This window comes from Cryptomeria japonica, chromosome 3, assembly GCF_030272615.1.
Source record: "Cryptomeria japonica chromosome 3, Sugi_1.0, whole genome shotgun sequence".
Taxonomy (NCBI): Eukaryota; Viridiplantae; Streptophyta; class Pinopsida; order Cupressales; family Cupressaceae; genus Cryptomeria; species Cryptomeria japonica.
This window is the reverse complement of record NC_081407.1, coordinates 464,664,195-464,688,410: the sequence shown is the minus strand read 5'-3', so window position 1 is coordinate 464,688,410 and position 24,216 is coordinate 464,664,195. Positions and strand designations below refer to the sequence as shown.

Below are 24,216 nucleotides of genomic sequence, written 5' to 3'. Positions count from 1 at the left end.
TTTATATCACAGCACTAATGCATAATGATGATAAATTGAAAATCTATTCGTATATCAATTTTGTTTTGAAATAGTAATGACAAATCACATCTATTAATTTGAAACTATGATAAATTGAAAATCTATTCATATATCAATTTTGTTTTGAAATAGTAATGACAAATCACATCTATTAATTTGAAACTATTTATAAATTTTATATATGTTTTTAAATATTACTATTTTGATGGTCAAATGAACAACCTTTGAAGACAATTACCTAGTTTTGAGAAAACTTAGTACCTTAGAATTCTTCTAATTCTAATTCTGGCAGAGTGCATTGTGAGCCAAATATTTAAGGTGGCTGCTTCTTCTGCGCCTGCCCTTCTTTCCCTTCCTCATGTGAGCAGAGGCAACGATTAAAACAAGGATGGCAACAGACGCCCCGCAAAGATGTCTGTACGAAATCCTGGGAATAGAGCGCAGCTGTTCTTCGGAGGAAATTCGGGCGGCATACAAGAAACTGGCGCTAAAACTCCACCCGGACAAGCACAAGGGAGATGAAGCTGCGACGGCAAGGTTTCAGGAGCTGCAGCGCGCTTACGAAGTGCTGTCTGATCCGCGAGAGCGATCCTGGTACGATAACCATCGATCTCAAATCCTTTTCTCTTCCTCCTCGCACTCCTCCACCAATACAAACTTCTCCGATTTCGATATCAATCTCTGGCCCTATTTCAGTACTTGTGCTTATTCGGGATATGGGGATAGCGGCAAGGGTTTCTTTAGGGTGTATGGCCAACTGTTTGAGAAATTGTTCCAGCAAGAGATTGCGTTTGCCCATGCAATGGAGGCGCCTGCGGTAGCCGACGCTCCACTCATGGGAAATCTTGACAGCCCTTATGCACAGGTATCCGCTTTTTATAATTATTGGCTGGGGTTTTGCACTGTCAAGGACTTCTCTTGGGTTGATGAGTACAGGGCTTCTGCAGGCCCAAACCGCAAGGTCAGAAGGCTAATGGAAGAAGAAAACAAGAAACTTAGGAAGAAGGCCAAGAGGGAGTATAATGAAACCGTGCGCGAGCTTGCCGAGTTTGTGAAGAAGAGGGACAAGAGGGTTCTTGATAGGCAAGTTCAGAGGAAGAAAGAGCAGGATGAGAAGCGTGCGCTGGCCAACCTTCGGCGGAAGCAGTTGGAGAAGGAGAGGTTGGATAAGGCTGCCAGGTATCAAGAGCAGGAGTGGACTACCATAGTTGAGAGTGACAATGACGCTGATCAAGAGGATTGGGGTGATGATAAGAAGGCTTCTGGCAATCAGGAATTATATTGCATTGTGTGCAGTAAGAGATTTAAGTCTGACAAGCAGTGGAAGAATCACGAGCAGTCAAAAAAGCACAAGGATAGGCTTGTGGAATTGAGGGATTCTTTTGTGCAGGAAGATAATTTGATCGATGAAATTGGGATTAGCGCGGAAGACGATGCCTTTGGACTGGACATTAACTCTGACGGTCTAGCTGAGAAAGAATTTAGTGACACGGCACAAGTAGATGACCTTCGAATCAGAATGGATAAGTTAGAGGTGGACAGACATGATTCAGGGGATTCTGAAGAAGATGACCAAATTAGCATAGGGGAGCGCCAGCCCTCTTTTGGCAGTGAACATAATGCTGATTTACGTGATGCCAGTGATAAGTCAAGCTACCATAGCTTTATCGAGGACGAAAATACAAATGCTGGTGACGTAGAGCATGAAATGGATAACAACCAAATGGATGATGAAGATAGTGTTCTAGCAGCAATGCTAAAAACCCATAGGAACAAACAGAAATCCAATAAGGTGCATTTGAGTCCCGTACAGATAGAAAAACATGACAGCAATTCCAATTACAATGCAAATGCTGAAGAAACTGAGGTCAGAAAACCTGCTGGATTTGAACCAAGCAGTTCAAATTTTGCTCAAAGAGACGCAGATGATGGAATTGAAAATGATGTGGGAGGTTCTCCAATGCCTGCTCAGCAACAAGGATCAAAAAAGACTGCAAAACGAAAGAAAAAACAGGCTGCATCTAGCACAAAGCATTATACAACAGGTATTGCAGACGGTGTAGAGTCAAGGTCAGAGGATAAGGAGGCTTCTCAACAACAGAAAGTGGAAATGGTATCTAATTTCAGTGGAGATAGGCAGGCAGATACGCTTGAAGGGGATAAGAGGGATCCTAAAAGTTCTGCAAAGCAGTCTGCTGAACATAAATCGGCAAAAGCAAGTTCAAAGGGCAAGAAAGGAAAGGTAAATTTTTCTCAATGCTTCCAACCTTTCTTAAAAAAGTAATGATTTATTTTATATACACATGTTTTGTGAAGTGTTCTGATTCTGCATTCTTTGCTTTTATAATGCTTTATTGTAACTACATATAAAAGTATTTTGTACACTTAATTTATAAAAATAGAGGAGCTGGCATTCTTTCTATGCTTTGTGCATGTTATGCATGTTTTGGTAGATGGAAGATGTAAGTATTCTATGAATTTCATATTATCACATGTTTTTTGTATCGTCAATTATAAGTTGGTCTTCTGTGCTGGACCAGTCATAAATGAAGGAAACAGATTTTGATAATCTTCAAGGAAGGCAGGTCAAGAGGCCTCCATCGTTTGAGTGAATTAATATTTGATCAAATGAAAACTAAAATTATACAGAGCACATTCTCTCTGATATTGCCTCCAAACAATTGCTAAGCTGCAATCATAGTTTCAAGGAAAGCAAACAAATTTCTACATAAAAAGATATTTTTTCAGCCACTACTAACATGTAGTCCCTGTTCATTTGTGAAGCAACAAATCAAATCTCATATAATTGCTGTTATTAGTCAATAAATTTCAGGCTTTTAAACACTGAAAAACAAATGGAGTATTTAGAAAGAGTGATAAAATATGATATTTGAATTGCTTCTTCTTTTACTGAAATTTCTTCTAACAATGGAACAATTCAAAGCATACCAAAGTCGCTGGTTTGAGTCAAATAATACACACAGCCTTTTTGCATATGGTCAACACAATAGAAGACATCGCAATAAATCTCCAAGGTTAAAAAATCCTCCACTTTAGAAACAATCATTACTGTTAAATTCGTGCCCTAGATCAGTAATCAGATTTGTAACATTGAATCATGCCCTAGTTTATTAATCAGATTTGTAATTTAGTAAACTATAATCAAGTAAATTCAAGAATGAAACAAGGAACCAAGAGACAAACACAAATACCCTGGGAAAACCTCCAAGGAGGAAAAACCCAGCATTAAAGACCCACAGGTCAGATTATGTATTCACTCTTATTGCACAAATACAATACTTAGCTTGCTTTTCTGAATCTGATCTTTATATATCAGATCTGCCCTTTTTGCATGCTTCAAGACTGCACCAAAATGCCCTATATCCTCTTGAATAAGTTCGCCCAATCCTTGGACAAATTCGCACAACCTTCTTTGGTGATTTCGCACCTCTTGTTTGCAGAGCTAATTCGCTGATTTCATGGATAACTGAATTGTATTTGCATTTGCAATTTAACCTTTATTTATATGAGTCCTTAGCCTTTATTAAATCCAAGTCGGCCTCCCTCTTTTGGCGCCAATTTATTTATTGTGGCGTGGAGTATCTAGGGTGGCGTGGAGGTATAGGGCTGGGCTCAACTTGGGGGCACGTTACCCCTTTAGGATAGGACCCAGTCCTATATGGGTTCGGATGTTGTCTTAAGGCAATCCGAACCCATTTTTACCTAGTTACAAACAACAATTACTGTTAGTAGAAAAATGGCTGGAAGTGTAACAATAATGTATGCACAACTGTCTACATCCAGAACAACATTTCTCCCATCGTGAAAAAAATTGAACATCCCGGTTCAATGGCTGGGGAAATCATGACTGAATTTCATGAGTTCTATTTCATTTTCCTAATTAATTTTGGATGCAAGAAGACCTTTCCATTTCAGGAAATATAGTTTGTAATTATTTGATCTTGTTGAAGTCACTTATCATCCCAATTGTCTCATTTTGTCCTGACTTGTAATGTACAAGGAGGTTCATCATCTTTATTTGTACAAACAAAAATCAGAAACATTGAAAATATGACAGGTGCCATATACTTCAAGCAAATCAAAACCATGTGTGTTCCAATTTATTTTCTTAAATAATTTATATGATCTTCAACTTCATTTTTCTCTAAGTTGCCATGGAATCCTCTCCCTTTGTAAGTCAACCATCACTTATTCACCTTCTTATAAAGTTTTTCCTCACTTATGAGGTTCAACATTCTCCTGGTACTTTGCTGTGGGCTCTTGCTTTATTATTCTTTGCTTGTTTGTGCCTCTCTCATATGTCATACAAAACCTTTGCATCACACTTAATATTCACGATCACTAGAAAGTGAACAAGATTTTTCTTTTGTACCATTCATACCAGAATCATATGCATTCTCAGTTTGTGGAGGGTGAAATTCCATCGTTTTGTATGATCTCCAACTAGGCTTCTCAAAGGTTTCTGAAGCAGAGCATCCACAATCTGTTTGCCTATCAGTCTTTGGATGATAAGGAAAGCTGGCTTCCAGATGACCGTTGAGTTTCTTCAATAATAAACTCCAAATATGGCTCAGAAGCTTGTTATCACTGTCAGTTATTGTTGGAATCACATGAAATTGAATGTCTCCTTTGAAAATCAAGTCACTTACTCTACTTGCATCAGAAGTCTCCCTGCAAAGAAGGGAAATGAGCCATCTGGTAAAATTTATCACAACTAAAGGGTATAATCATTATCTTGTTGTGTTTTTTAGGCATGCTAAAGTACAAAATCCATATAGATATCCACCCAAAAGTTTCTTCCACAATAAGAAGCATCAATTAAAAGTTAATATTTTAAGAGCTTCTCTTCATTATTTAACAATTTTGGCATTAGGACATGAACCTTTTAGAAGCTTGAAGCACCGGAGGCCTAAAGAATCTTTTCTTCAACAAGGGTGAACCCTTTATTTTGACCAAATAATAGTTTGCAGACTCAGACTCGGAGAGTACTTGGTGAGCCCAAAATTTTTGACTCGGCAGAAATTTGGTAAAAACTTGTCAAAAATTCAGCAAAGACTTGTAAAATATCAGGGTTTATTGGAGGGGCGAATGCAGGGTTTCAAACTTTTATAGAAAAAATCCTTGTGAAGTAAGCATTTTAACCAACTTTTTGACTTGTCCCAACATGTTCTAGCCCATGTTGGCATGTTGCGTTCCAATTTTATACCTCAGAATCGTGTGAAATCTGGTGAGTTCTCATCTTAAACTTGGTGATTTTTCCTCTGCAACTCGTCTGCAGAGATTCGCGAGTTAAACTTATGTTTACTTGCCCAGCAAAAAATTTGAAAGTACTTGGCAACTTACTCGCAGGGTTTTTTATCCACGGACCAAATTAACCCCAGGCCCACTTTTATGTAATTCCTTGATCAATTGCTAAGTTGCTTACTGCAAACAGGAAAACATCTTTATGGACAAATGATTTGTACAAGTCATCTCTTATGTTGGCTGAATTCTACATTTGCACAAACATCTTAACAAAAACTATACGTTTACAGCATGTTAAAACTCTTTCAGCTGTATGTCTGACCATTGAACATTTCTCTTGAGCAATCAGTTGAAGGTGCACAAATACTGCTGCAATTTTTTTATGAATTCTGTAATTTTTGTGCCCTAGATCAGTAATCAGATTTATGTCCTTTAATTATGCCCTAGTTTGTTAATCAGATTTGTAACATTTTAGTAAAGCATAATTCAGTAAACTCAGAAATGAAGGAAGTAAACAAAAGACAAACACAAATACCTTGGGAAAACCTCCAAGGAGGAAAAACCCATCATTAAAGACCCACAGGTCAGATTATATATTCTCCCTTAATATCACAAGTACAATACTTAGCTTCCTTGTCGGATCTGATCCCTTTTGTATGACAGATCTGCACTTCTAAGCTCTTCAAGTCTGCACCAAAAATTGCCTATGTCCTCTTGGGCAAGTTCGCATAAGTCTAGACAAGTTCACACCTTCCTTGTGTAAATTCGCACTTTTTCATGCAGAGCTAATTCGCTGAATGCTTGAATGAATTGTCTTTGCAAGATATCTTTATTTATATGTGTCTTAGCCTTTATTGATTCAAGTCGGCCTCCTTCCTTTTGGCGCCAATATAGTTATTGTGGCGTGGGGTATTTAGGATGGCATGCAAGCATAGGGCTGGGCTTAATCTTGGGGGCACGTTACCCTTTAGGATAGGGCCCAGTCCTAAATGGGTTCGGATGTTGCCTTAAGGCAATCCGAACCCATATATTGACCTAGTTACAAATAACACTCCCTCTTAACTAGGGAAGAAGAGAATACATAATCTGAACCTTTAGAGTTCCATCTAGCACACAAGCATAGAATGGATCTAGCACACAAGCATAGAATTACATCTTCCACCTAGCACACAAGCATAGGATGGTTCTAGCACACAAGCATAGAAAGTGTAATACACAAGTGGGTCTTTACATAATTACAATTATCCATCTAGCACACAAGCATAGATTGGACACAATTCATTCTTGCACACAAGCAAAGAATGATTCAAAGTGCTGCAGATAGAGTCACTGAGATTGGAGCTCCCTCTCAATCAGGGTTCCGTTTTCCACAATACCAAGTCTGTCTCTAAAGTATTCGAACTTCACTCTGGATAAAGGTTTGGTAAGGATGTCCGCAACCTGTTCATCCGTGCTAATGTACTTTAGATGAATGGCGCCTCTTTGCACCATATCCCGAATGAAGTGATAGTGCGTTTCGACATGTTTGGACCAGTCATGGAATACAGGATTTACTGACATCTTTATACAGCTTTGATTATCACAATGAATGGTGTTAGGACCACTAGTTTGACCAAATAATCCAACGAGGAGTTTGCGAAGCCACACTGCTTCTTTGGATGCAACAGATGCTGCAATGTACTCAGCTTCTGCAGTGCTCAATGCTACGGAAGATTGCTTTCTATATGCCCAAGAGATCACTGCAGAACCCAAGTTGAAGCAGATACCCGAAGTACTTTTCTTGTCCTTGACACTTCCTGCCCAATGTGAATCTAAATAGCCTTCCAAGAAGATTGAAGTGTTAAGTGAATATTTCAACCCATAACCAATAGTGCCACATAGGTATCTTAGGATGTGCTTGGCAGCCACCAGGTGAACAAGTTTAGGCAAGCTCATGAACTGACTGGGGGCATTCACAACATAACAGATATCTGGCCTTGTATTGATTAGATACATTAATGATCCAATCAGCTGCCTGTACTTAGATGGATCTGCAAAATCAGAGTTAGCTGCTGAAACACTTAACTTCTTTAAGTTAGATTCCATAGGAGTATGCATGGGTTTATAATCCATCATTCTAAACATTTTCAGAATATCAATAGTATATTTTCCTTGACTTTGAAAAATTTCATTGGATTTTTGCCATACTTCTAATCCTAGGAAGTAATGCATTAGACTTAAATCCTTCATATCAAATTCTGAGGCTAATTCTTTCTTACATCTTGTAATTAATTTATTTTCACCAGTGAGAAATAAATCATCCACATACAAAACCAAAATAAGCATATCATCATTATAAACCTTTAGGTAAATGTTAGCATCAACATCATTCTTACGAAACCCTAAGCTTAGTAAGTACTTATCAATTCTTTCATACCAAGCCCGGAGAGCCTGTTTGAGCCCATATAAGGCTTTCTTCAACCTGAAAACGTGAGAATCTCTTTTATGGATTACATAACCTTCTGGTTGCTCAATATAGACTTCCTCCTCAATAACACCATTGAGGAAGGTTGTCTTAACGTCCATTTGATGCAGTTCCCAACCTTTGGCTGCAGCAATAGCTATTATAGATCTAATAGAAGTATATCTAGCAACAGGAGCAAAAGTTTCTTCATAATCTATTCCTTCCTTTTGAGAAAAACCACGAGCTACAAACCTAGCTTTGTATTTTCAATACTACCATCAGCATTATGCTTAATTTTAAACAACCATATAGAGGAAACAACAGACTTACCTTTGGGTCTGGGTACAATGTCCCAGACATCATTCTTGATGATAGACCCATACTCTTCATCCATGGCTAATTTCCAAGCATGATGGGACATAGCTTCTTCGACATTGCGAGGTTCAGACTCAATGATATTACACATCACAGAAATGTAGTTGGCGTGATTTTGGAATCTCTTGCTATCTCTAAAGGTTCCTCTGGGAGCAACAAATCCTTCAGCATCTTGAATCGTGTTTCTAACCCAAAGTGGTCTCTTCTTGCACACCACAATATTCTGAGGTATATTGGTAGAGTGCATGGGTTCTGTTGGGTCATTCTGAACTTCCTGATCCGGAAGGTCAGTAGACTCCTCCTGTGTCTCAGGGTTAGCATCAACTATTGAATCTTGATTTTCAATCACCATATCATTATTGTTGGATAATGAACCTTTAGATCTTTTGAAAGCAATATCTTCTTCAAAAGTTACATCTCTACTTACCTCAACATACCTTTGACCTGAAATGTAGATCCTGAAAGCTTTGGAAGATTCACTGTATCCCACTAAGATGCCTTTATTTCCAGATGGATCCAACTTGGTTCGTTTTTCTTTAGGCACATGAACATACACCGGGCTCCCGAATATCCTTAGGTAGCTGATGTCAGGTTTGATTCCTGTAAAGGCTTCTTCAGGAGTCACATCCTTAGGGCACGATGAGGACATCTATTCTGAATATAAACTGCTGTTTTGGATGCTTCCACCCATAGAAAAGGTTGTACGTCTTGATCATGGATCATGGCTCTTGTAGCTTCAACAATGGTCCCTTTCTTTCTTTCAGAACTCCATTTTGCTGAGGATTGTAGGGAGCACAAAACTCTCTCTTAATTCCTGCTTTAACACAAAAGTCATAGAAACTACCTGAGGTGTATTCACCTCCATTGTCAGACCTTAAACATTTAATTCGATTTCCTGTAGTATTTTCAACTAAGGCTTTGAATTCTTTAAATCTGTTTAAGACTTCTTCAGACTCTTTAGATTAAAGAAAGTAGATCCATGTTTTCCTAGAGAAATCTTCTATGAAGATAACATAATACAGGAAACCGCTAGGAGATGCTACAAACATAGGACCACATAAATCTGAATAAATAAGTTCTAATTTTTCTTTAGCCCTACTATCGCTTTTATGAAAATGATTCTTTACATTCTTACCCATTGCACAACCTTTACAAGCATCATCATGAGATAAACTAAGTTTAGGCATACCTTTAACCATTTTACCGAGAGTGGGAAGAGCTTGAAAGTGTAGATGTCCAAGTCTTCTATGCCATAGCTCACATGATTCAAGGGCCTCATGAATGAGAGCTTGAATTGGATTAGCTGCAAGCTTATATAAACTATCACATCTATTTCCAATAACACGAGCAATTTTGAAATTAGATTTCTTAGACCAAGCAAGTACTTTCCCTTCAGAAAATGCTATTTGCAAATCCTTATCTTCTAAGGCAGATGTTGGTGTTGGAAATAAGCCACACCCGGTCCGACGATGGACTGGTCCAAGAGGGGCCAGTAGCTCAGTGGTAGAGCACTCTAGCAGTGTATGGAAGGTCCTAGGTTCAAGTCCTAGCTGGTCCATGTCTCAACATGGTATCAGAGCCAGGTCCAGGCTAGGAGCCCCAAGCACACGAGAGGTGTGGCTTAAGGGGGGGTGTTGGTGTTGGAAATAAGCCACACCCGGACCGACGATGTACTGGTCCAAGAGGGGCCAATAGCTCAGTGGTAGAGCACTCCAGCAGTGTATGGAAGGTCCTAGGTTCGAGTCCTAGCTGGTCCATGTCTCAACAGCAGAAATGGAAATAAGATTTCTTTTAATACCAGGTACAAGGAGAATATCACAGAGTTGCAAGGAAATACCATAATCTAGTTTTAAAGAGGTAGTACCAAAACCTTTTACCGAGTATCGAGCATCATCACCGATTACCACATGAAGGTTGGTGTCCTTTTCAATCAGATCTGAGAGATGCTCACGAAAACCTGAGATGTGTCTTGAGGCACCACTGTCAAGTATCCACGTATTACTGTCCGTAGGAACATTGCTGGATAGAGTAGAGATAAGAAGATAATCCTCACTTTGTTCGGCCACTTCATTTAAATTGACTTCCCTTTCCTTTGGATCATTTTGACAATCTCTAGCATAGTGACCATACTTATCACATCTGAAGCAACAAATGTGAGAGGAATCTCTTGACTTCTTCCTTGGATCATAGGTGGAGGATCTAAAATCTTTGCTTCTCTTTCTTTCTTCCAATGTCCACCTTTCCTAGATTTAGCTAAGAGAACATGATTATCTTTGTGAGAGTTCTTGAGTTTTCCTCTTACCTCAATTCGAGATTCCTCTTCGATGCAATCAAATTGAAGACGCTCAAAGTTGGGACGATCGGCTCTTCCACCAATGCTACGAATGAATGGTTCCCATTCATCAGGTAGACCATTTAATGCAATCATAACAAGATCTTTATCCGAGATTTGGCAATCAAGAGTACTTAGCTTGTCTTTTAGTTCATTGATCTTCATGAAGTAGGCTATGATTGAGTCTTCTTCTTTCATTTTCATGTGAAGAAGCTGCTGTCTTAGAGCAAGAGCCCTGCTGAGGTTGTTGACTTCATACATCCCTTCCAAGTGTTTGATCATTTCCTTGGCAGACGCAAACTTTGATATGACAGTGACAAGATGATTCTTGACGGATTCAATTATGATCTTCCTAGCCTTGAGGGAGTCTTTCTTGAACTGTTTCAGCTCTTCAGCATCTTTTGGAGGAGACAGCCTTTCTTCATCTACGAATTTCAGCAGATCATTTTTTTCAAGGATCAATAGAATACGGACTTTCCAAGCAACAAAACCAAGGGCTCCATCAAATTTATCTTCAGCCCTCAAACCTGACATTTTAATCTGAAAACAACAACAGCTATATGCAACAAATGATTTACTAAAATCAGAAGTTAGTGACACCTTAGCTCTGATACCATGTAATTTTTGTGCCCTAGATCAGTAATCAGATTTATGTCCTTTAATTATGCCCTAGTTTGTTAATTAGATTTGTAACATTTTAGTATATCATAATTCAGTAAACTCAGAAATGAAGGAAGTAAACAAAAGACAAACACAAATATCTTGGGAAAACCTCCAAGGAGGAAAAACCCAGCATTAAAGACCCACAGGTCAGATTATATATTCTCCCTTAATAGCACAAGTACAATACTTAGCTTCCTTGTCAGATCTGATCCCTTTTGTATGACAGATCTGCACTTCTAAGCTCTTCAAGTCTGCACCAAAAATTGCCTATGTCCTCTTGGGCAAGTTCGCATAAGTCTAGACAACTTCTCACCTTCCTTGTGTAAATTCACACTTTTTCATGCAGAGCTAATTCCTGAATACTTGAATGAATTGTCTTTGCAAGATATCTTTATTTATATGTGTCTTAGCTTTTATTGATTCGAGTCGGCCTCCTTCCTTTTGGTGCCAATATAGTTATTGTGGCGTGGGGTATTTAGGATGGCGTGCAAGCATAGGGTTGGGCTTAATCTTGGGGGCATGCTACCCTTTAGGATAGGGCCCAGTCCTAAATGGGTTCGGATGTTGCCTTAAGGCAATCCGAACCCATATATTGACCTAGTTACAAACAACAAATTCTTTATGAAGGATTACCATATCTTGGAAACTGTTAACCTCAGTCATGCTTTGAGGTGTAGATCAATCAAGAATATACAAAATATTTCACTTTGCCATCATCCATATTCATGCAGTCAACTCAGGCAACATACTCCAAATATACAAGCTTCAATTCACAAAAAATACTTTTTGACCATTATTAAATTATGTTGCCCTTTACATAATTTTTCATAAAACAATTTTAGACGCTGAAGTATTCTTTTTGACTATCACTAAAGACCAAATATCATCAAAGTATACAATTACAGACTTACCAACGAACTGCTACAAGATCTGGTTTACACCTTGCAAAAGTGGCTGGGGCATTTGACAATCCAAATGGAATGAAAAATTCATTCCGACAATCCTTCCTTTGTTTTAAATGTTGTGTTCCATTCATCTCTTTCTTGGATCAGGATTTAGTGCTACCCACTTTTCAAGTCTATTTTAGAACTGATCTTGGCACTTTATGAACTATCCAAAAGTTTATCTTTTTGAGGAATTGAAAAGCTGTATCTAATTGTTTTCATATGAAGTCAATGCAAATTTATCGATTACCAGCTTTTTTGGAACAAAAAGAGTGAGAGTTGTTGATGGGTTCATGCTTCTATGAATGTGAATTTTTTGTAGTAACTCTTTCACTAGCTTCTTTAATTCTGCATTCTCTGTTGTACTTAATCATTAAGTAGGCTGATTTGGAATCCGAGCTCTAGGTGTAAAGTTAATATGATGTTGGATTTTCATTTTTGAAGGGAATCAGGAATATCATCAATTGTAATATCTGTAAGGTAGGAAGTTGAAATAAAGCATCAAAAGCATTAGCATTAGGCAACCACAAACCTAATTGCAAATGAAATGAACTCCTATTATATTCAATGAAAGAATTGAAGATAAGATGTAAGCAAGAAATGCAAACCAAACAAAATCTCCTTCAATTGATCTCCATTGTTTCTCTTTCTCCTTCAAATATGTTGTGGATCTCACCTCCAAAGCACAATGGCAAGTGACAACAAGATTTGCAAGCGAAATTGACAGCGTAAGGATACTTGAAAAATGTGGTTATCGAAAATGAGCAATGAGAGCTCAATTTATAGAAAAGAGGATTTGATTGGATGGCTAAGATTGAAAAGTTTTTTGATTAGATGGACGGACCTGAGTGAGTGCACAACAAAGTTGCCATTCAGGTAAGGATGAAGATAGGAGAAAGCAAATGGGAAGATATTATGAGAATAAATAATAAAATCTTTAATTATCTTCTCATAAATACCAAATTAGCAAGTTGAAAATATCAGGAGGATTTTAATAATTAAAAATTATTGAATATCTTCATTCGAAAAGATAAATAGAAGAATTAAAAATAGATTAAATATCCTCTTATAAGAAAATTAATAAATAAAATTTATTAATTATCTCCTCACAAGGAAAAACAGATTTTTGAATATTCATACCTCATTGTGGAATTTAAAATTAAGATTAATGAGATATTGCCAAAAAGATTGATTTTTGAAAATCAAGGAAAGATATTAGTTTCCAAATTCGAAAATTAGGAGGATTTTAAGAGAAGATTTGATAATTAAAAATTATTAAATATCTCCATATAAGAGGATAAAATGGAAGAATTAAAAATTAAAAAAAAGTAGGAAACATCCTCACATGAGAGGATAAATAGAGATAATTAATAAATCACAAAAAACAAATAAAGTTGAATTAATAAATAAAATTTATTAATTATCTTTATTCTGGAGGAAGATAAATATGATAAATTAATAAAAATGATTTATTAATTTATTGCTCATATTTATTAATTAGTTAATTAAATAAAATGAATTTATTTAATTAATGGACAAACGAGACAAATAAATAATCGATTTAATTTATTTATTTAGGACTTAGAAGAATTGTTAGTGAAAGGGGGTTTAATTAAAGACTATGCACATGATATGTTAAAAAAAGGAGACGCAGGTGTTGACTGTTTTTTAGTGTCTACAATATCAACGAACTTGTCAAGCAATGCTGAAATATCAGTGAACTCATCAACCATTCTGACATCTTGAATTCCCAAAATGCACATGTTATCTACAAAAGAAGGCAACCATAAAAAAGTTCTCTCTTTTTCATAGTTCCATGGAGTTTCTTGACGGGGGGACGGGTTTCGAGGACTGGGAGACCAAAGGATTAAATTCGGAGATGGTGAGGGAACGGCGACAGAGTGGTGGTGTTGGTGGGGGGGAGGAAGGTGGTGCTGGGATAAAAATAGAGGTGTAGTGAAATCATCAAGGCAAAATCTGCAATATAACATCTCTATGAGTGACCCATGAAAGACCAACTAGTTTTCACGAAGTTCAAGGTTGCAATCAGTATGTAATGGCATGTACCCATAGTTGCATGGGTACTCGTACTGGAGACTTGGATGCATATCCCGCACTGGAAACTTGGTTGGAAATCTCTCCATAGATAGGAGACTTCCCGCTAACGTATCCGCCCGTCTTCCACTGTCTGCAATCCAAACGAAAAAAAGAAACCCTAAATATTAAAAAACAAAACAAAACACATGCAACAAAATAATCAAAATGCAGTACAAACAGAAAAGAAACAACACTCAAAACAAATGCAGGTCACAAGGATTTCTTAACACGTTGTAACAACCATTACTAAATTATTATATTATATTTAATGTTCAATGTCATTATATTTTCAGAATTTCTATATATTATTAAATTATATTTAAAAGAAATTGGCGTCTCCACAAGTACTCACGTCTCCTATTTTGAAAAAATAGCCGTACCGGTACCAACACCAGTCTCCTATGTCTCCAAGTACCCCCGTACCCGTGCAACCTTGCATGTACCATATAGCAAGTGACCCGGTGGCATCCCCAGCAGAGGTGGTGGTGCTGTGAGGGGACGTTTCCACCAAGTCCCCAAGTCTCGGAAATGTCCCCCTATAGGGGACACAGGTTTTTTTTTGGGGGGGAGGACACATCTCCATGGAACACAAGTCTTTTTTAATGGCAAAACAAACAATTATTTCAGGAATTGAATTAATTTTGAAATTGTAACTCTTGGAAGAACAGCAACTGGGACTATAATGAATGTACGACTATCTACTGCTAGAACTGCATCAGAAAATAAAGCATAACCTACAGTCTGAATGTTATAGGTTTTATTTTTCTTTATGTAGGATTCTAATCACTAGTCAGCATCTGTGAAAACTTAAGTTCTAAAAATAAAATAAACTTTGGCCTTTAGCAATTTGTGTATTTCTTCTATTTTGATCATAGCAAAAGCCAATTTAATGGCATGAAAGGCCATATTAACTCCAAAGGAACATAGCAAGCTAGAAGTTTCTTTAAACTCCAAAACTTTCAAGAAAAATAAAGTTTTTCAATTTTTGTCTAATGCCAAATGAAAATTTGGTTAGTTGAAACTGTTGTTTCTTGGCATGGTAAAGCAGTCATACGCCTATTTGTAAAAGTTAATACACATTGAGCTGGTAATATCAGTATCCTTGAAGTAAATTGCCTTTAACCTTGAAGATAGCAATATGGGTTTAGGTAATTGATAATTCGTAGGAATCAATCATGATTTATATGTTGATGCCTAAGTAACTGGATACTTGTGGTTAGTTTTGTTGTATTTGTTTCTACTTATCTGATGCAAATATGGATATGGCTATTTTAAGTATACTTATGCACTATGCAGTTCATATATATTTACTAGTGATAGTAGTTGAAGGAAAAAAAAGGTTATTGCATCAAATCTGGTTGTCTGGTTGCTTTAGATTAAAAACTATTTATTATTGGGTTGTGGACAAGGCATTAATAATTTCATAAGATTTCTTCTCTCTAATATGACTAGTGTTTAATGTCCAATGGCACATAAAAAGCAAGCCAGTTGCTCCATTATCCATCCATTTAAAGCGTAGGCCCTGCAAAATGATTTGAACAGTATAGGAAAAAAGGTTGTAAGATACACAGATTGAAAGAGTTGGAAACTGAAAAGACCATTAAGTTCAAAATGGCACCATTGTCACAGAATATGTTTTTTGTAGATGCATTTAATGAAAGAGACCGTGTTACTGATTTGGGACTTGGGGTCTCTAGTTTGGGTCTGATCTGGCCTGGATATGGGTCTGGGTTTGGTCTACATTGGGGGCTGTCCAACACCTTATGGGCCGGTTTGGGATGAATCCGGGTAAACCTTGGGCAAATTCGCCTGCTGGTCTTGCCACTGCAAGCTTGTCAAGATTTTGGCACTTTAATTTCTTAATTCTTTTTCTAATTTGGCATTTGACTTGATCACATTTCCAAAAACACCCCCCAACCCTAAAACATGGATTCTAAGACATTTTGAAGACAAAAACAAAGTCATTTCCCTTGTTTAGAATGCAAAATAAAAATATCATTCATCTTTGCTTAATTTTCGTTCTTGCTTGCCATTGCACAAATAGAGTTGAAGTTGACTGTTGAAGGTTCCAAATTGTTGGGTTTTCTATTCCTACACATTTGCAAGTGCCCATTTGTTACCAAGGAGATCATAGAGGAAGAATTTTCAAAACTGGTAGTTTTTCAAATTTTTTTCTACATTCCTTTTTTTCACAAATGAACTTTCTTGCTTTGTTTTATTTTTTCTATAAATCTGTAACACATGCTTAATTTTTTTAAATGAGTTAAGTTATATATATGTGTGTGTGTGCTTGTGTGTGTGTTTATTTGTTTCAATTCTTCAAATGTGCTGTTTATTGAACTTGTAATGGCCCCAACTAGTGATTACCTGAATTTTGTCCTAAATTAGTAATTCCAAATATAGTTTATCATTTTTTTTCAGTATATAATAGTAACTTCATCTAGCCATTCAATAAACTTAGGAATAGACAAATAAATACATAGTTTAATAGCAAATATATTACATTTAATTAATAACATGTCTTTCTACCCATAACCAATCATAGTTTAGTTTGGTAGGAAAGCCTCGCGAGGGTGCCTGTAAACTGCTCCACCCAACTAAGCCCAAGAACACGCAGCGTCTCACGATGACAACTCACCTCTTGGCCCACAAGAGGCAGGAACGTCCCACTATGACAATTCCATCCCTTGGGGTGGCGTACTTAGCTTGGGAGAACTGGTAATCTGCAAGTCCCTAATTTACTTCCTCCATTCATTCCTTTGATTGATTACAAGATAAGACACATTAAATAATCTAAGAAAATATAACCAAAGCAATCTATTAATTATATCCATGATAACACATATATTTATAATTCATTTTTTATAAATATATAAATATAATCTTATTGATATTATTTCAAGTATATATGTATGCATATCAATCAAGTATATATGTATGTATATCAAGCGGATATAAATCTTGCTAACATCATTATCATATATAAATCTATTATACTTATTCTGATTTGAATATATATATACATAAATAAATAAATGAATTAAATTATATTACCAATTATTTATGTATTTGCTAATTACCTATCACATAAGTTATTAATACCACCACTACCTAAAAACATTAGTTATTAGTATATTTAGTGGCTGTAAAGGCAGACAGATCTGACATGCGTTAGATCTGGTCTGGCATTGTATATGAAATTAAGTATGACTGTCAAACATATTGTAGTTTATATTAATATTACTATTAAATTCTGCATAAGAACATTATCAGGCTTCATATATTAAGCATACATATTAAGCACATCCCCATGCATACCACCAAGAACAAGGATGTTATTGTCTGTAACTTAATAACAGTTCTGATCTGATCTGATCCGATCCATGTGATGCCACTAGATGCTTTTGATTCCTTTCCTTTATATCTTTCAATGTGAGGGAGAGGTCACACCTCTTCATCATGTATGCCCTTTGGCAAGAGACACACCCTTTCACCATTAGCACCCTTTGAAAGAGTGCAACTCTTCATTATTTCTGCCCTTTGAAAGGGACACAACCTTTCACAATCAGATCTGCACTTCTGATTCCCAAATTATCCCCCCTCAAATGAGGTTCTCTTCTCCCTTTTATATCTCATGTTTAAGGGAGTCACAACTTTTCATTTTGTCTTTTGACCATTCATTAACTTAATTAAATTTTAATTATATTCAATTATATTTTAATTTAATTTCTAATATTTTGATTTTATTAGATTATTTATTATTAAATTCTATTTAAAAGTGGGGACATTACAAAACTTGTTGTCATGGGGTTTACAATGACAACTTGTTCAAGCTCTATGCTTTGACTTTGCTTCAAAACATAACTAAATTATGTCCTTTGGAAATATATTGCTATGGGACAACAACTTCTAGGTGGTGGGAGTTATGTTTGGAATTTAGTGGGTGTGATGTTAGATATTCAAGCTCATACAATTGGGTGAAAGGCCATTTATGCCACATTGTTGGACTAGGAATTAAAGCTTGACCAAGAAAAAACGGTGTACCCATTACAGAAGCACAAATCATAGTATATATTAATGAGCAGGAAAAAGCAGATCAGGCAACAAGCCACATATCAAATCATCCTTTGTTTAAAGAAAGGATCTCGAGGAATAAAGCCCCCTTCACCCCCTTCTAATCTTCAATTTGTAGAGAGCTACCCATTTTTGTAAACAAACCATGGCCTTTAGACATTATACATAGATCAACGGGACCATTGGAATTGGCATTTCAGAATGAGTCTCAAGAGGTTGCGATCAATACATAGTGAGATATCTCTATGTAGTTTGATTGGCTTTCATTGTTTCGTCACCATATTGACAACAATTGGTGAAATCAATTAATGAGGCTCAAAAAGGGTTCAAGGGTGCTAGTTTTGAGAAGCACTTTATTGGAAAAAGAGGTGAATTTTGTAGAGGAGTCATTGAAGAACATAAGGGATCCGTAGGCCGAAGTAGGAGTGTCCATCATTTATGATGGATGGAAAGATGCAAGAAACTGATCATCGATCAATGTTCTTGTAGTGTCCCCTAAAGGGGCAATGTTTTTGAGAGCAGTGGATTGTGAAGGGGAGTTGAAGGATGGTGCATTTGTTGCTAACATTCTCATGAAAGCCATTGAGGAAGTTGGGTCTTGAAACAATGTTAAGTCTTAATAGGCATTGCCAAAAATTTAGAGTGGTTGGTTTATTAGTTGAGGAGTGTTATTAACACATCTTTTGGACAGCATGTGTTGTCCACACGTTGAACCTTATATTTAAAAAATCATTGGATCAAATAGGTGTATGCTAAGGCCGAAGAGATTCAAAAGTTCATCACTAACCACCATATGTCACAAGGCATATTCAAAACATTCTTGAAATTGGAGCTGTTGGAGGTAAGTGAAGCAATAAGATTTATTTAATAAATATGTTTCAGTTTATTGACATTTTTAATTTATTTTATTATGATTTTCAAATAGGTTGTTGAGAATTGTTTTGCCTCCAACACACATGTCTTGAAATGATGTGTGAAGGTTTGGGAGGCACTTTCTAACATGGTCATCAACCCATTTTGGTCCATATGGAGGCAATCTTGTACTACAAGGGTTGCAAATATCAAATAGATGATCTTAGATGACATTTGGTGGAATTGAGTTGAATATCTCAGTTTTAGTGAGCCCATATTGAGCATGATCCGTAATACTGACATGGATAGGCTCTTCTTGGGAGAGGTATGTGATGGTATCGATTCAATCATTAAGAAGATGAAGACCATCATAAATGAGAAAGATCAAGATCTTTTAAAAATCTTTTTTCAAACAACCTTTCTCAATGGTATCCGCATCAAGGCGAATTATTGCACTATCCTTGGAAATCTCCATATACACAGGTGTTGACGGTATTCTGAAGACTTTCTCAATGGTATCCGCATCAAGGCGAATTATTGCCTTCCCATCATCATTTCTAATGGTTCTTGTCTCCTTGTCAAAATGATGAGCACAAACAAGGACAAATTCAGGCTCTAGGGCAGCCACTGGAAAAGAGGAAGCGTGGTGAATGTGGCTGTCCAACAAACGCTGCATATTACTATCCTGTGGATCCTCTACCCTTTTGACGAATTCTGACATGTCAACATGCCCTATTTCCGTATCCTTGACATGATCCAAAGGAGAGGAACCTTGTGAAGGGGAAACTTCATTCTGATACTTGTCATATTTATACTTCCATTTTCTTTGGAATGGATGGTGATGGTAAATCTGACATTGAAGAACAACTTGGTATACTGCGATGAAGACGTAAAAGTGTTAAAGCAACATCAAAATCAGCTGCAACTAACATTTTTTTCTTCTTCAAATGGAAGAACTCCAAAATAAATGGGAATGCTTGAAACTTGGTCTTGACCAATTTCGGATCTTGGGGAAAGTTTTACAAGTATACAAGTGGGGAAGGACAAACATGCAATCGGACTTTTGAAACCCGAATGCAAGTATACTTGCAAAACGGAAAATGGAGAAATAGGTGAAAAATGAGATTTTGACATCCGGGAAATGACGGGAATGATATGTACGGATGATGGCAATGAGTATGGATGAAAATGGAAGGATTTTGAGAATGTCATCTTCAAGAAAATGGGAAGAACTTTCAACATGTAATCCGGTTCTAAAAATCTGATTTTGAAAGAATGGGTATTTTTCATCTTTGAAACTTGGAATTTCAACAAAATATGGTTAAAATATTCCAACCATAAGGGAAGATCAATTATTTTCATCCTACTTGTAATTGGGACTTAAAATCCCGAATGCAAGTAAAGAGGGAAAATGGGGAAGATCAATGCAATTCACAAATTGCTTTGCAAAGGGAAAAATCTCTCTCACAAAACCGATTTTAGGGCAAAACCAACATATATACAAAGATCAAGCAAAAAAATAAAAACAACAAGACAAGAAAATAAAAACAAAAAGAAAAGAAATCATACCTTGCTTCAATCCAAATGCTCTTCCAAGGAAATGCAACAATCCTTGTGATGAAGAAGCAAAACCTTTAAATAAGCAACAAAACGAACTTCCAAAACCCTAGCCACGTTTTTCCAAACTTGGTTTTGGAGAATAAACAGCAAAAACATGTTACAAAATGCAAGTAGAATGGGTCAAATCATCATCAAACCCCAACGCCTAGGCAAGAGAGGGCAAAACGACTTAGGAGATGAAAGATTCGTGGCATTTTGGAGGAGCAAATCGTGGCATTTGAAGAACATGTGTTGCTGTTATAATGCCTTAAAACTAGCAAATAATTCCACCAAATGGCATGGATCAAGTATCATAATGCATGAAAATAGCGAAGAATTCAAAACGCCTTCTTCCTCCTAGAAAATCTCCACAGAAATTGATTGAAACTTTCAACAAATTCCACTTTTCTTGGCTGGTCGGGTTCTTGGAGGAACGCAACAAGTTCGAATTTGCATGTAATAGTGAAAATCGGGTTTCTTTCTTCATATTACAAGTTTAAAATGTCGCTTTTCATTGCACAAGGCAAAATCGAGTTTTAAGAGAGGAATACAAGTTATCAAGTTATAATAACTTGTAAGAGGAAAATAAAATCCCTTCAACAAGTTTTAATAACTTAATTTAAAAGAAAAGAACTTGTAATGGGGAAAATAAATTCCCTTTACAAGTGACTTGAAAAACAACTTAAAAATAAAACTTGTAGTTGGGAAATCAAAATCCCTATTACAAGCAAAAGTGATTTTATAAAACTTGTAATGGAGGAGAAAAACCCCTACCGTAACTTAAAATCACTTAAATGAAACTTTTTAAAGGAATTAAAAGTTTTATTTAAACTTTATAATTTAAAGTTCACTTGTAATATGTCTAAAAAGTTCCTACAAAGACTAAAAAGACAAAAAGCAACAAGGAGGAAATAAAAAGTAAGTTACAAGTTCAAATTTCATAAAGTGAACTTGTAATTAACTAAAAATTTCCTTACAAAGACTTAAACAAAAGAAAACATAAAACTTGCAACTTAAGGAAAATTTCCCACCTGCAGTCAGGGAGAAAAAACCCGAAATTGAAGGAAAGACACAGCAAATGAACTTAGAATGCGATGAAATTCAAAACGTGGTTTGGGGATGAACCGAGGATTAGTCCAGTCCAAGGATAAGGCGAAATTTTGCCTCGGGAAGCGTGCAATAGAGTAAAATTTTCATTTTATTATGAAAATTTTATGTAATGGTCCATCATTTTTGTTTTCAAAAATGAGGACAACACAAATATATAAATATTTCTGTTTTTTATATTGTTTTGTACACAACCCCCTAAGTTTTTTTGACTGAACCTGCAAATTGAACCCGAACCAATACCAGGATTGGTAACTTGGGAAAAAGGCAGTAAACTGTTGGACGTGTAAGTTTGAAAATACCATTAGTGAAAACTGTGAATTTTATATTATATTAATATTAATTTGTTTCTTCAGGAACATTCATTTTTAGAATTTTTCAGATGGAGGAAACCTTGTGGAAGAAATGATCATGAAAACTGACAACAAACATCTTACTGGCAAGAGAATACAACTTGATAAATATCCAGATTACCTTTTGCCTAGGGTACTGGCCGGGTGCCTCTGTTTCCTTGTGGGTTCTTCTGTGAAAGACCCACATGGAACCTGAGGTGTTAAGGCGGTACCCTGGGCATACCCAGGCTGAAGTGTGACCCGTTTTGGACCCATATAGGGATGGCAGGGTAGATACAAGGACCTGGTAACATAGCTTTTGGTAATATTTGTGGAAGATTCTTGGTTGTCTGCTGCGCTTCGCTCCATTTAAGCCATAAAGTGACTCATGCTTTGAGTCACTTTTGGCAATCGTTGTTGAAGATTATTGGTTGTCTGTTGCCCTCTACTTCATTTAAGCCCTAAAGCAATGGTTCCTCTGCTAAATTTCTTTTATACATCTTATTAGTATGTATTGTCAGATAGAGTTTACTTCAACTATGATACATATCATGAAAACAAACTGTGGAGGCTAGAATATAAATTGTAAGTACCTTAATATTGACTCTGTTGGATTACATTTAATAAATTCCTCGTAAAATGGCAAAGTGATCATATGGTATTATTTTTCTGGTCTCTATAGGAAGACTTGTTTCTGATTTCCTAGAGATTGTATTTGATTTTATTTGTGCAGGCTGTGGCAAAATTTAGTGGACACAAATGTGAAACATGTGGAGAGGAATTTGATTCAAGGTAAACAATTCTCCATGGTTCACAGCTCTCTGGATGTTGGGTTAATGATTTTGTGAAGAAGTCATCTGACCAGTGGATTTTGGTCTCATCAAATTATCACTTTGTTTAACTGCAGCGATGTTGTTTAAGATACAATTTAGAGGAGCAAACTTACTAACATCTGAATTATTTGATTTGTGATTGCAGGAATCAAGTATTTGCTCATCTGAGTGAAACTGGTCATTCTAGGTTGAAAAGTAGATAGAGTTGGAGATATTGTTTAACTACGTATGCCAATGGCTATGACCTATTTCTTGTTATGATTTTTCTTGCCACACTAGAATACCAGAGGAAGACAAAGAAAGTATGGAGTGCATTTTATCATCTATGTTATCACTTGTGCCTAAGCAAAGCTGTATTTTTTGGAAATACATTGGTTCTTGCCTCTGCTGGAACCCCTTTCAGTGCTGTTATAATTGTTAAATATATTTATGATTCCATTCCCAATATCATAAAGATAGCGACCCAAGTTTTGATCTGTGTTCTTTCCCAGTAAAAACACGAAACTGTGTTTACTTTAGCTGGGTTAATATATAGAGCAGCTAGTCTGTCAAAGATTGGCTGTGATTTTTTTTGTATGTATCCATGCAGCTTTGAGACCAATGTAATAAACATCAATTGGAAGCAAGCACATACACAAGGACTTTTCATATTCTAATCCCGAAAGTCGGGAGTTGTACAATTACAAAAATTAATGCTGATTTGCTTCACAATGTCATGCAAAGTTTGTTCGATATTTCCTTAGATGCTTAGCATTTCATATAATTTTGTGATGTTCTGCTGCCTCCTAGGTGTCGAACATTAATTTCTTACATTGTCACAATTATTTATATGGATTATTAACAAATTTCATGCCTGCAAATATAATCTCTTGCAGATGCAAACTCTAAAGTATTCAATTAGATGTCAGATGAAAGTGGATTTTTGACTTAAATTAGTATGACCATCTATATTTTATCTCTGGTGGAATGAGTCCGTTTTCCCTCAGGTATGTTCGTATGTTCACTGTAGTAATGCAGAAGGCGGCAATTTTGGCAAAATTGTATTTATTAAGTTGTCAGGACAATTAAACGTTAGTAACTAGTTATATACACAAACCTGGTGTGCAAGTCGTACTCGATTTGGTGTACTGACAGTGGTGTGGAAGCTCTTAATTTATCCACCCTACTATAAGTGACATGAATAATCATAGCGTGGATGATAATTGGGTCAAATTTTTATTGTAGGGCTGTTGTCACGAAGGATTGCACCTTAATGGAGTTCACCAATCTTGTGAAACAT

At 36.4% G+C, this 24,216-nt stretch overlaps 1 protein-coding gene across 1 annotated transcript; it reads left to right on the top strand.

The window, feature by feature from the left end:
* Positions 1-286: 286 nt before the first annotated feature.
* LOC131078407 (DNAJ protein JJJ1 homolog) lies at positions 287-23,587 on the top strand. Its single transcript, XM_058016095.2, has 3 exons — positions 287-2,263; positions 22,838-22,896; positions 23,083-23,587. The coding sequence occupies exons 1-3, from the start codon at positions 410-412 to the stop codon at positions 23,138-23,140; spliced, it is 1,971 nt and encodes a 656-aa protein (XP_057872078.2). The 5' UTR covers positions 287-409; the 3' UTR covers positions 23,141-23,587.
* Positions 23,588-24,216: the final 629 nt, after the last annotated feature.